Here is a 14,484-nt window from a genome sequence, read left to right on the forward strand (position 1 = left end):
ATACAGTAAGAGAGGGGAAGAAAAAAGAAAAAGCTCAGCAAGTTTTTCCACATAAAAGCTGCTCTACTAAGAAAACATTTACTATGATAGTCTGCAAGAGTAGTTACTAGGCATTAATGCCTTTTTGAGCGGTATGCTTTTTGTCACAAGGGACAAGACAGTGTTTTTTTTTTTTTTTTTGAGAAACTGAAATTGTATTGCAGGAATAAAGCAGGCCATAGACCGCAGGAATAAAGCAGGCCATAGACCGCAGGAATAAAGCAGGCCATAGACCGCAGGAATAAAGCAGGCCATAGACCGCAGGAATAAAGCAGGCCATAGACCGCAGGAATAAAGCAGGCCATAGACCGCAGGAATAAAGCAGGCCATAGACCGCATGAATTTGCACAATTCCACCATCAACACAGATAGTGCTGACAGGGGAATCCCTCCTGCCAAGCCATTGTTTGCTCATTGTCTGGAAGCCGTCTCCACTGGGAGCAGACAGAGATTACTGCTAGCAGCCGCTAGCAATAATCGCAAGAGAATCCGGCAGGCTGGTTGTTCCCGGATGATCGATCAACTTGGTACATTCAGCCTGCTCACCCACAGATTGAATCTCGACAGGTTCCTGTTAAACCAGACAAGATTCAAACCATCTATGGCTGGCTTAAAGTCAGCAGAGCAGAAGTCTTTTTTTTTTTTTCCAGAGGTGGGAGGGCAGAGGGGCTCTATATGGCTGGGGGGAAAATGGAAAAGGTTGGCTTGATGTTAAAAATGATCAGTGTTACAATTCATACTTTTATTAGCAATGCTTTTTTTTTTAAAAAAAAAGCAGATTTTTATTTTGAGAGCATTAAATTGTCTCCTTCATTACCTTCATTCCCCTTAGTGATGCAAATGACTCCTGTCCAGGCCTTAAAGCGATGACATCTCCAACCACCAGCAGGCTTACTGGAAGGTTAACAAGCCGCCCATCTCTATAAACCCAGTGAAGGGACCAGGAGGGTGCTGATGGCATATACAAGTCAGGGTACATGCAGTCCGCCCACACCAATTCATTCCTGCTGTTCAGAGCCTCTGGAAAGAAAAAGTCAGTATTGGGAGCCAATCATAAATATAATATAGTCAGTATGTGTGATCACCTGACATTTGGTCACAGATTCAAGCTTTATAAACATAGTCAACAATAAAAAAAAAAAAAAATCATATGTAATAGAGTGCTCACACTTAATCACAAGGGGTTTAGTTAGTTTTTTATTTGTGTGAGGGCTGTACATAAAAACATACCTGCAATATCCATGTCAGAAACCCTGCCCTGATGTCACTAAATAAGGTGACAAAGCTGACATAGAGCCATTAAAATGGTAATCAGCTTTGTTACCCCAGTGTGCACCATTTAGTCCAGGATTACACCTGAAGGTGCCAATATAACTTATGTCTAAAGCTTAGTACACACTGCTAGCTTTTTCCGTTCACCCCAGCGGGCTGAATGAAAAAAAAAAATGACAGTTCAGGAGGAGCTGCTGTACTAACAATCCGATGTTAGTACAGATAGCTCCCCTGCTGAGCTATTGTTTTCTGACAGGGGGACGGTCCATCCACCTGAACACTCTGGTCAATACTCTCAGCTATTGGCTGAGGGAGGCAGCCGGTCGGCAGACCTTTTTCGGTCATGCCCCTTCGGGTTTTTTTTTTAACCGGTCAATGCTGCCCGACATTCGGCCCATGTGTATGGAGCTTTACTCTCCAGATAATGGACAGTGAGGTACTAGATGAGTAATCAGATCTGTCAGTCACTCGCTCTGAGCACACTTCCAGTGCTAGTAGAATATTAAAGAGGTTGTAAACCCATGAAACTTTTTTTTTTTTTTTTGCTGCAACCTGAAAGAGAAACCCATAATGAGCTAGTATGTATCGCATACTAGCTCATTATGAAATACTTACCCAAGAACGAGCCCCCACCGTGCCGCCCGCTTACCTGTATGATGGGCGACATGTCCAGTCGCCCGTCTTCTGGGATCGCGGCATCCGGCCATCTGATTGGCCGGAGCCGCGGTGACGTCACTCCCCCGCACGGGAGCCGACGGTCACGGCACGGGGCTCTGAAGAAACGGCACCATCGGCCGTTCCTTCAGAGCGCATGCGCCAGTGACGTCACTGGCTGCATGTAAGGTAAATATCTCCTAAACGGTGCATTTTTAGGAGATATTTACAGCACCTATAGGTAAGCCTTAATATAGGCTTACCTATAGGTACAAGTTGTAGAGGAGGGTTTACTTCCTCTTTAAAGCTGGGTACACACTCAGGTTCTTTTCATTCAACCAGTTGGTTGAACAAAAAAAAACCTGACAGATTGCTGCATCAACACAAGCGATGTTGATGCAGCGATCTCCTCTGCTGTGTCTATGTATTCTGACAGTGTGTACTGCTGCACTGGCCGATATTCAGCCAGTGTGTACCCAGCTTAAGGGCTTATTCTTTCTGCTTATATCAATTTACCTACAACACCCTTGCTTCCTCCCAAGTACCATCTAATACTAACACTTTCTGCCTCTCTAACACTAAGACAGGCCATACAGGGTTTAGAATCTCTGCAGGAACCAGCCATGATTCAAACCATGTAAGGGCAGGCTAAATGTACCAAGTTGATGGATCGATCAACTTGGGTACAACCAGCATGCCAAGTTTTACCTGTGATAGCCACTAGCGGCTGCTATAGCTGCTAGCAATCAAAACTGTCTTCTCCCGGTGGGGACAGCTTCCTTCGCCACCCCCACCGGGAGAAGACAGAGGGCCCGGCAGGTGGGATTCCTGCATCTGTGTTTATGGGGAAATTGAGAAAATGTCTTGCTTTGGGCTGCAGAAAAGAAATTTGCTCCCTGTATGGCTGGCCTTAGGCCCTATTAACACTATTCACTGGTATATGAAACGTATTAAACCAAAAGAAAAATGGACCGCACTCAGGAGTAAATGACATTAGAAGTAACAGACAGTGCATCATCGGGACATGCAACAGGTTGACGCGTTTCACGATACAGAGGATCGATTACTCATAACGTGGTTATGAGTAAGCGATCCTCTGTATCGTGAAACGCGTCAACCTGCCGCATGTCCCGATGATGCACTGTCTGTATTGATCCGTCATGAGGAATAAAGGATACTTCAAATTTCATTTACTCCTGAGTGCGGTCCATTTTTCTTTTTGTTTTACAGAGTTTTGGATGGCGGATCCGATCATCACCGGAGTGCTTTGTCTCACCTGAGCGGCTTTCCTTTTCAGCTTTTATATGAAACGCATTACCATGTGTTAAGGCATGCTGCATAGAGGCAGCCCACTGATTTTCAATGAGGTTGCAGTAAAGGGTGGACCCACTGCAAGGGTGGATTTTTCCACTTTTTTGGATTTGGCTTTTAAGATACTCCTCTAGCTCTTTGAAAATCAATAGGCTGATGACAATACAGCACGCCTTAACACATAGTAATGTTCATTTTGCCTAGGGGTTACTATACAAGCAACTTTACCTACCTTACACCCTGCTCTGGACGGCTCCAGCACTCTCCTTCTCCACCTGAAGCTCCAGTCTGGGGACAGAGCCTTAGTATCATCAGGTACAATACAGAGACAATAACCCTGTATTGTATGCTGAGGAGGCTGGAGTGTGACCACAGATGGTCACAGTTTACAGAGGCAGCAGTTGGGGGACTGGTCCTGGAAGGAACCTGCTGGAGCAGAAGTACTAGAGCCACAGCTGGAACCCTCGTATCTCAACAGATTTTCTTAGCCACCACAATACTGTATATGACTACACTACCCAATTACCTGCAACACATATTCTATACAAATGAATATTGCTTGTGTAGAGAGCAAGTATGTGGCAAAAAAACAAATACTGGCAAAATGAAATACACCAGAATGTATGCAATGTGTTGTTTTCCCACCCTGCCAATGTTCTGCTTGTTACTAAAGCTGGATGACCTTTCTGTATATTCCTATATATGCATACCAATAAAGTAGGTCACATACCATCAATCTGCGTGATGATCCTCTGTACTCTGCCTTCCACCTCTTGCTGTCTGAGCAGTTCTTGTCGCCTCATCAAGAAGAGATCCAGGGCAAGTAATAGAAATAGGGCGCATGCATTTCCCACTTCTGATCCCACACTAAAGGGAAAAAATGAAGACATGAAAGACGGGCTTTAAAGGTCCAGATTGGTAGCGTAAATGCTTTTACAGGGTAAATACGGTTTACAACAGTTTTTTTTAAAACCACTTTGGCAATGTTTGTACTCATTCGCACAAATGCTCAAACTTGGATTTCCTGCTGCTTTTTAATCATCCATTCACAGCACTCCATAGAAGGAAGCTAGAGTAGTTTTCTTCTAGATGGCCCAGTTTTTTTTTTTTTCTTATATTTTTACTTTGCACTTTTTTCCAATAGGAACCTGGGTTGGAGTGAAAATTGGTACTAGCTTTGAGACCAGCAATCCTTGTACATACCTTTATAAATGGGCCCCTGAGCATAAATCAGAAACTACATACACACATTTACCAGCAGGACTACGTAACAAATAGAATGTTGATACAAGAAGTTTTGTTTTGAGGGTCAACCAAATGTTTAAAGAAAACTAAAATATATTTTCTTAAAGCGGAGTTCCAGGCACAAAATCGACATAATCGATTTTGTGCCCATCCGCTGGCTCTTCTTCACCTGAAAAGGAATTGGATAGTTAGGGTTATTTTTTTTTTTTTTATTCACCTTGTATTCGTAGAAAGAAATACTCACCTATTCTCCACTTCCTCCCTCTGTGGCCATGGCCCGCGCCGTCAATTCCGGTTTGCAATGATTCCTGGGAGCTGAACGTCATCGCTCCCAGGAATCAATGCGACGGCACCGGCCCCGCTCCTCACTTCCGGGGCATGCCCAGAAGCTGTTTAGGAATGCGGCGCCGCACCGGAAGTGACGAGAGGGGCCGGTGCAGGCGCATTCTGGGAGAAGAAGACACGGAAGAGGACGCAGAAGAGGATCGCGCCGGCTTCAGCTGCCCACAGCAGAGATGGCAACACTGGAGAAGAAATTTTATAAGTGAGTATTTCTTCTTGCAGGTAAGTGCAACCCGGGACAGATCAGAGGCTAGCCATTGTGGAATGTACTAGCCCTGACTGTCCCGGGGGTATGTTCATTGAAAAACTGTTTTTGTGCCCGGAACTCCGCTTTAAAGGAGTTGTAAAGTTAGAAGGTTTTTTTTATCTTAATGCATTCTATGCATTAGAATAAAAAGCCTTCTGTGTGCAGCAGCCCCCCCCCCCCCGGCCCCCCTAATACTTACCTGAGATCCCTTTTTGACCAGTGATGTCCACGAGTGTCTCAGCCGTTCGAGATTCTCCCTCCTGATTGGCTGAGACACAGCAGCGGCACCACTGGCAGCTGCTGCTGCTGTCAATTAAAGTCAGCTAGCCAATCAGGAGGGGGCTCCGTATCTGAATGGGCACAGGGAGCTGTGACTCGGCTCGGGTGCCCCCATAGCAAGCTATTTGCTGTGGTAGTACTCAACAGGAGGGAAAAACCAGGAGCATAGAAGAGGGACCTGAGAAGAGGACCAGGGCCACTCTGTGCAAAACCAACTTCACAGAGGAGGCAAGTATAACATGTTTGTTATTTTTATAGGGGGGAAAAAAAAACAAAAAACGAGACTTTACAATCGCTTTCATGCAAATTCTGCAAGTTAAAAATTGTTGGATGCTTATCTTTAAATCTGTGTTAACTTTGACATTGTTCATATGTAGCATCTTTCCTAGTCTGTTCATCAGGCTTAGATGGGAGGTAATAAATGGGTATTACTATCTGGGGGGAGTGATTGAATCATTCCCTTCCAGGAGAATTTTGCGCATTCGCCATAGGAGATCTTGCACGGCTTTTTATACTTCAATAATAGACCACCCCAGATCACATAAATCGTAAGAGATCTGATGTGGTCCATTATACTTCTATAACAAGCAGCCCTGGATCTCATATGGCACATGCAATAGACCTGGTGTGAGTTCCCTAAAGCATTCAGAATGTGGCCTTCCCAGAGGGCATCTGTAAGGCCTTGGCTATGTCAACTATGCCTCTGGGAACCCGGGAAGAAAATATTAAACATGTAAGTTTAAAAGAAAAAATTATTTGATTTTCACAACGCTTTTAAAAATTAAAGCAGCATTAAATCCAAAAGCCAAAATATAATATATTACACCTTACTAATCATTAGATGTGGTGGCTGCATTAGTTTTCTAATTTTAGGCTTTTTTTCTCTGTTTTCACCTGGTGATCTGGCCAGTGACACACCTCCAGTATTGGATGAAGAAGCACAGGAGGCACAGCAGACAGCAGCACTGTCAGCCTGGAGGGGTGGGTAGTGTCAAATGTACTCGCAGATTTAGATATACTAAAAAATGAAAGCCAAACTCCAGCTTACACTTATTAATCAGTTACAGCAAGTCACTTCAACTTATAGTGTATCTGTAAAGTGTTCACAACGCTTCACTTTTTCCACATTTTGTTAAGTTACAGCCTTTTTCCAAAATGGATTAAATTCATTATTTTCCTCAAAATTCTACAAACATTACCCCATAATGACAACATGAAAGAAGTTTGTCAGAAATCTTTGCAAATTTATATATATAAAAAAAAAAAAAACACATGTACATAGGTATTCACAGCCTTTGTCATGACAATCAAAATTAAGCTCAGGTGCATCCTGTTTCTACTGATCACCATTAAGATGTTTCTACAACTTGATTGGAGTCCACCTGTGGTAAATTCAGTTGATTGGACATGATTTGGAAAGGCACACACCTGTCTATATAAGGTCCCACAGTCAACAGTACATGTCAGAGCACAAACCAAGCCATGAAGTCCAAGGAATTGTCTGTGATCCTCGGAGACAGGACTGTTTTGAGGCACAGATGTTGGGAAGGGTACAGAAACATTTCTAACACATTAATGGTCCCAATGAGCACAGTGGCCTCCATCATCCGTAAATAGCAGAAGTTTGGAACCACCAGGACTCTTCCTAGAGCGGGCTGCACAGCTAAACTGTGCGATCGGGGGAGTAGGCCTTAGTCATGGAGGTGACCAAGAACCCGATGGTCACTCTGACAGAGCTCCAGCCTTTCTCTGTGGAGTGAGGAGAACCTTCCAGAAGAACAACCATCTCTGCAGCACTCCACCAATCAGGCCTGTATTGCAGAGTGGCCAGGCGGCAGCCACTCCTCAGTAAAATATACATGACAGCCCACCTGGAGTTTGCCAAAAGACACCTGAAGGACTCTCGGGCCATGGGAAACAAAATTCTCTGGTCAGATGAGAAAAGATTGAACTCTTTGGCCTAAATGAGAAGCGTCATATCTGTAGGAAACCAGGCACCGCTTATCACCTGGCCAATACCATCCCTAAAGTGAAGCATGGTGGTGGCAGCATCATATGCTGTTCGATGTTTTTCAGAGGCAGGAACTGGGAGACTAGTCAGGATCGAGGGAAAGATGAATGCAGCAATGTACAGAGACATCCCTGATGAAAAGCTGCTCCAGAGCGCTCTGGACCTCAGACTGGGTCGAAGGTTTATCTTCCAACAGGACAACCACCTTAAGCACACTGCCAAGATAACAAAGTAGTGACTACGGGACAACTCTTTGAAATAAAATGTAAAAAATAATTAGAAAAAAAAAGTGTGCAAACACCAAGAACTCTGCCATGAATTCAATAATAAAAAAATATAGAATAGTGACATGTAAAAAGCATAGAAAAAGAGTCCATCAAACACAAAAGTCCCAAAAAGGTATATGAATAGTTCACGCATACATCAATATTGCTCCTGGGCTGAGAGCAATGGAACCCTCCAGATAATACTTCCACCAACCAAAAAAAGGCAAGAAAGACTTCAACGAACACCACGTTGTGTGCAGATCAATCTTACCGGATATTATGACCCCCAGTAAAAGCATGGTCAAATGCGCTCTTAAAGTGGAGTTCCACCCTAAAATTATACTTACCTCCATCTTCTCGCTCCGGGTCACCTGAAAAACAAATGGATAATCGCAATTTATTTTTTTTTTTTACTTACCTAGTTTAGAAGAAAATATACTTACCTTACCATCCACTTCCTCCTTCCTCAGCCGAGGCCCGCGCCGTCACTTCCGCTTTGCAATGATTCCTGGGAGCTGAACGTCACCGCTCCCAGGAATCAATGCGCCTGCACCGGCCCCGACGTCAGTTCCGGTGTAGGCGCGTCATACCTTGCAAAACAGCTTCTGGGCATGCCCAGAAGCTGTGCAGGGATGACGCTGCAGCACCGGAAGTGACGGCGGGGCCGGCGCAGTACAACGTGGGACCGAAGAAGACGGAAGAGGATACAGAAGAGGATCGCGCTGGCTTCAAGCTGCCCACACCTGAGATGGCAGCGCTGGACAATACATTTTCAAGGTAAGTATTTCTTATTGCAGGTAAGTGCAACCCGGGACAGATCAGAGGCTATCCATTGTGGAATGCACTAGCCCTGACTGTCCCGGGGGTATTTTTAAAATAAAAAACGTTCACTGGGTGGAACTCAGCTTTAATATCAAGGCCGGGATGTCCCTGGATTGCTATAAAAACTCTCCCGCACACTTCGCTCCCAAGATGTCCACAAAGTTAAAGATGAGTAGGAAAAACTCTCATAGTGTAGTAAGTAAAATCCTCCAATTTATTAAAATGGATAAAAAATACTCACAGGAGTAAAAAGGCAAAATGAGCGTTATCATATATTACTGGAGCATCCAATCCTCCGCTCGTGGTTGGAAACAGTCCAGTTTCGGGTCTCAGTTTGTGCTATAGCTCAACACATTTCGTTATAGCAGACGTTATCAGTGGGAGAGCCCAGAAGGCAGCAACAATCCTTATATAGGGACCAGAAACCAGTTTTAATTTCGCTGACGAAAACATTTTCATCATCAGCATTTTTCCACTGACGAAAACTAAGCGAGAGTACCCCACAAATTTTTAGCATTGACCAAAACTATGACGAAAATCAATATGAATTTTTGCCACCAAACAAAAGCTGAACAAAAAACGTGAGGGAGGAACGTTTACCCAGGTGAACTTCTGGTTTCTTTGGAGCTCCGCCTGTAAAATCCATGAATGGACCGTAGTGTGCTTAGTGGTGTGGAGTTCTTAGCAGTGTTAATTTTGTCGACTAAAACGTTTTCGTCGACTAAATTAACACAATTTTAGTCGACTAAAACTAAAACAATTCAGATGACTAAAATATGACTAAAACTAAAATGGCATTTTAGTCTTAAGACTAAAATATGACTAAAACTAAAATGGCATTTTAGTCAAAAAACTATAACTAAAACTAAATCGAAATTTGCTGCCAAAATTAACACTGGTGCATGCTCAAAGCTTAATACCATAAATAATAACATATTAGATTTTTCACTCCAGGACCAGCAGTAGTATATAATGAGTTTGGAAATTGTAGAGAAATGCTTAAATAATGCATTACAATTTACAATTGAACTACACCCATTCCATTATAGATGACTAAAATGAGTTTTAGTCGACTAAAATGTAGGACGTTGTACTAAATACGACTAAAACTAAAACACTTGCAGAAGACTAAAATGGGACTAAAACTAAAATGCCATTTTAGTCCTAAGACTAAGACTAAAACTAAATTGAAATTTGCTGCCAAAATTAACACTGGTTCTTAGCACTGTGCAGCATTAAATGCCTCCTCAGATGATCATCTAGAGTACTGTGTGCATTAGCCTCCTCAGACCACCGTCAAGAGCACAGTGTGCATTACAGGCCTCCTCAGACCACCGTCAAGAGCACAGTGTGCATTACAGGCCTCCTCCAATCATTGTCCAGAGCACTGTGCAGCATTACAGGCCTCCTCAGACCGTACAGAGAACTCACTGTGCATTACAGGCCTCCTCAGTCCATCCAGAGTGTGTAGTTTGTTCAACCCTTAACGCCATAAATAATAACATATCAGATTTTTTTTTACTACAGGAGTATATGAGCTTGGAAATTCTAGAGAAATGCTTAAATAATGCTTTACAATTTAACTACACCCAATACATTTTAGTCAACTTAAATTATTTTAGTCTAAAAACGTACTGGAGATTTTAATAGACTAAATACAACTAACACAACTCAGATGGCTAAAATATGACTATAACTAAAAATGCATTTTAGTCAAAAGACTATGAAAAAAATTGAAATTTGACGCCAAAATTAACACTGCCGGAAACCAGGAGGATCAAAGCATGCACGTTCAAACTAGCATGACCACAATGATTATGTTGCTTAGCAACCTTAACAAAAATGCTAGTAGCTGTAAGATAATCAATTGGAAGAAAAATTAAACATCACTCGGCACCCATATAATAAACTAATAGAGCCGTCTTGTGTCCAGTAACGAATACTACGTACTAACAAAAATATATATGGAGACTAAAGTGGACAAATGCCAGCATGAGAGAGAGGGATGCTCAAACACATAAAATACTATTAAAATCACAACTTATACAAATGTATATATATATATATGTATATACATATGCATACAAAAATGACAAAAAAAAACAACAAAATTTACAGAAAAAGAAACAAAAAGAAAAAAAAAAAGGAGAAAAAAAAGCATGACAAACTTGGATTCAATTGTTGTTAATAAAACAGTTGACATCCCAGTCAACTTTAAGGCCATGTGGTCTATAGGTTTTGAGGTCATATATCCAACATGCCTCTAGTTTAGATATCTCCCTCCTGGTAGAGCTCCCTCTGCAATGAGGCAGATATCTATCAATGGCCATGAATAAGGTGCCCTCTGGAATCCTGTTATGGCACCTAGCATAGTGAAGTTTATATTTGCCACATGGTCATTGAGACGCACCATCAACATACGAACAAAGCTTCCCATGTATTGCATGCCGCACGGGCACCAAATAAGGTAAACTACATTTTTGGTGGAAAAGATTATGAAAGATGGAATATTATTGCTTGTTAGTTGCCTGGGATTGGAATGATGTTATTTTCCTACTAGCAAAACTATTAACCTGACAAGTAACACATTTACGGCAAAGATAAAAACTAAACAAGAGAACAAAAAAAGTGGGTCTCACTGGAGGATCCAACACATTCCGCACAATCTTGTCATGTTAAGTGGGTATTAAGTATGTGTTTATGTCAATAGGGAGCGTATATCCTTGTATGTTGTGATCGTTAGGATGCTCATCTGTTTTTTTTAAACAATCAACGCTCCCTGCTGCTTCCACTGCTTGTGGAAGAGAATTCCACATCCTTATTGGTCTGACAGTAAAGAATGCTCTACCCAGATTACAGTTAAACTACTTCTCTTCCAATTCCAGTGAATGGCTGCACGTCTTTTTAAACTCCCTTTTACTGAAATTTTTTTTTCCTATGCTACAGTCACCAGTAAGGTATTTGTATATCGCTATCACATCCCTTCTCAAGCGTCTCTCTTGTAGTTTTTCCCCAATTGAGGCCCTCCAGTCCCTTAATTAGCTTTGTTGCCCTTCTCTGACCTCTTTCGAGTTCCAGCACTTCCTTCTTGAGGACCGCAGCCCAGAACTGGATGGCATACTAAAGATGTGCCCCTACCAGAGTCTTGTAGAGTGGGAGAATTATCATTTTATCTCTGGACTAAAAGCCCTTTTTAATGCATGCCAATATTCTGTTGGCTTTGCTTGCAACAGTTTGGCATTACATGGCATTGCTGAGCCAGTCATCTACTAGGACCACCAGGTCCTTTTCCATTATGGATTCCCCCAGGGGTTCTCCACCTAGCAAGTAACTTACGTTCGTATTTTTAGCACCCAAATGCACTACCTTACTTTTTTCAACATTAAACCTCATTTTCATGTATTTGCCCACCCCATTATTTTATTTAGGGTCTTCTTGTAAGGTTTCCACATCCTGCACAGAAGTTTTTTGCCCTGCTTAGCTTTGTATTATCTGCAAAAACTGAGATTGCGCTATTTATCTTATCCTCTATATCATTTATAAATTAATTTAACAGAACTGGCCCCAGAACAGATCGCTGGGGGATCCCACTTACCACACCGGACCATTCAGAGTACTTGCCATTTATCACTACCCTTTGGACACGCACCTGTAACCAGTTTTCAATCCAGGTACTCACCCTATGCTCAAAAGACCTCAGTTTGTAAGCGTTTGTGGAGAACTGTATCAAATGCCTTTACAAAATCCAGATACACCACATCCACAGGCCTTCCTTTATCTAGATGGCAGCTCACTTCCTCAAAGAATGTTAATAGATTGGTCTGGAAAGAACAATTCTTCATAAATCCAACTGATTACTACTAATGATACTGTTTTCATTGGTAAAATCTAGGATATAGTCCCTTTTAATCCCCTCCAATAGTTTACAGACTTTTGATGTTAGGCTGACTGGTCTGTAATTTCCAGGGATATCGCTCTGCCCTTTTTTAAATATTTGTACAACATTGGTTATTTTCCAATCAGCTGGCACCATTTCAGCCAGTTGTAGGAAAGAAATTTGCACTGTCTTGGGCCTGCCTTATTGTGCCCAGTATCCAGGTTACTTGAGTTACAGCAGTCCCTGCTAATACCTCCTTTTGGCTGAGAGTAAGAATTTATTTTATTTATATGTGTTGGTCATAACCTTTATTAACTAATTCTTGTAAAGCTCACCTATACCCAGTGGTAGGACTACTACCCAAGGGAGCATATGTATTATGATCTGACAATAGGTGTTGCATTCATTTACATAATCCTTCTTATCCAACAGTACCACACCACCCCCCTTATCAGCGGGGCATATGATAATGTCTCAACATGCACAAAGTGATTCTAATCCTTTTTTAAAACCATTCTCCGAATTAAGGGGCTTAACTTTCAAGGCTCCAAATACTGAAAAAAAAGGAGCCAGAGAGCCAAGTGGATTAAAAAGGGGGAATTTGATATCTTTGTATGAACAAACCTTTCAGAACTGGTTACATTAACAGTCCCTGTGGATTGAACATTATTACGAACAGAATTGGTAATCAAATACCTTTTGATGTAAATTTTTCTAATATATTCCTGTACGTAGACAAATGTTTCAACCATTTTATTTAGGGATCGACCGATTATCGGCAAAGCTGATATATCGAGGGCTGATATGCACTTTCCCCGATATATCAGGATCGGCCTTTTGATTTACCGATATTGCCGATATTTTGGGAAAGTACTTGTACCGGGATGATGCCTGCAGCTAGAGGCATCACCCTGGTACCGGCGTCCATAGCAGACAGTCGGCTGTCTTGTAATAACAACCGATGCGGCTGAGAAGCCGCTCGGCTGTCATTCCAAGGATCGGGAGGGGACGTCCCCCTCCGCCTTCCGTGGCTCGTCCGGGTCTCCTATCCCACCTGGAGACCCGGGTATCCTGCCTTCACCGCCGCCGTCTGACCGGGTCTCCATCTACACACCCGCCATCTGACCTGGTCTCCATTTCTTTGAATTCGGCGCCGCCAAGTACCCGGAAGGGATGTCATGACATGACATCACTTCTGGGTACTGGCGGCGAGAAATTCAAAAACTTACAGCATTCAAAACAGCCAAACTTGGCGTTTCGAATGCTTTTAAGTGCAGAGGAGGGGTTTGGGGTCTTTTAGACCCCCAGATCCCTCCACAACAGTACCTGTAGACATTAAAAAAATAAAAAATTTAATGTCCGAAAATATTGGCCAATATCGGCTGATACCAATATCCGATGACCAAAATATCGGTATCGGCGGTAAAAAAAAACAATATCGGTCGATCACTAATTTTATTATTTTTTAGGTGGTATAAACATGTAGGTGTAGATGAAAAATAACAGCAGCCAGCACCAAGAGATATGATACCAACCCTAAAACAAACTATAAGGCCTCATGCACACACAGGACGTTATAAAAACACCAGTAGCTATGTAGTGAGTTTTTCAGTGTTTTTTAGCTTTTTTTGCATTGGCGTTTTTCAGCAGTAGCGGTTTTTGACTTTTTAGCTAAAAAAATCACCAACGCTATAGTAACTCTGACTTTCCCACAATGCAATGCTTGCCAGAATTGCATCGCATGGGTGTTGACGCCCATGCGATAAGATTTAGGTGCAGGGGAAAAAAGGGTCCTACAACATTTTGGTGCAAATGTGGACCCTTTTTTCCCCACATCAAAATCGCATCGCATGGGTGTGAACACCCATGTGATGCGATTCTGTCAAGCTCACTGCATTTTGCAATCTGTTTTGGGATGTAGTTCATGGAACATTAAGCCCCTGTTCACATTGGGCAGATTTGACATGCGATTTGACATGTCAAATCGCATGACAAATCAGAGGCTATTGCCAGCAACGTCACTGTCCGAACTAATGCAACCCTGACTTTGCGACACCACACCAATTCCCAAAAGTAGTTTCTGCACTACTTTTGGCGACTTCAGGGCAATTTCAATAGA

The 14,484-nt window shown here is 42.4% G+C and overlaps 1 protein-coding gene across 4 annotated transcripts in view; it reads right to left on the minus strand.

Moving 5' to 3' along the window:
* The window catches only part of TMEM94 (transmembrane protein 94), a 168,538-nt gene that overhangs the window by 118,219 nt on the left and 35,835 nt on the right, over nucleotides 1–14,484 (minus strand). For all 4 annotated transcript variants that reach the window (XM_082271725.1, XM_082271724.1, XM_082271723.1 and 1 more), the window contains exons 5-6: nucleotides 4,007–4,143; nucleotides 857–1,059 (exon numbers count right to left, since the gene is read on the minus strand). In XM_082271725.1, coding sequence (XP_082127851.1) covers nucleotides 857–1,059; nucleotides 4,007–4,143 — 340 coding nt within the window. The remainder of the gene's footprint in view (nucleotides 1–856; nucleotides 1,060–4,006; nucleotides 4,144–14,484) is intronic.

This window comes from Pelophylax lessonae, assembly GCF_965119305.1.
Source record: "Pelophylax lessonae genome assembly, chromosome: 11".
NCBI classification, from domain to species: domain Eukaryota; kingdom Metazoa; phylum Chordata; class Amphibia; order Anura; family Ranidae; genus Pelophylax; species Pelophylax lessonae.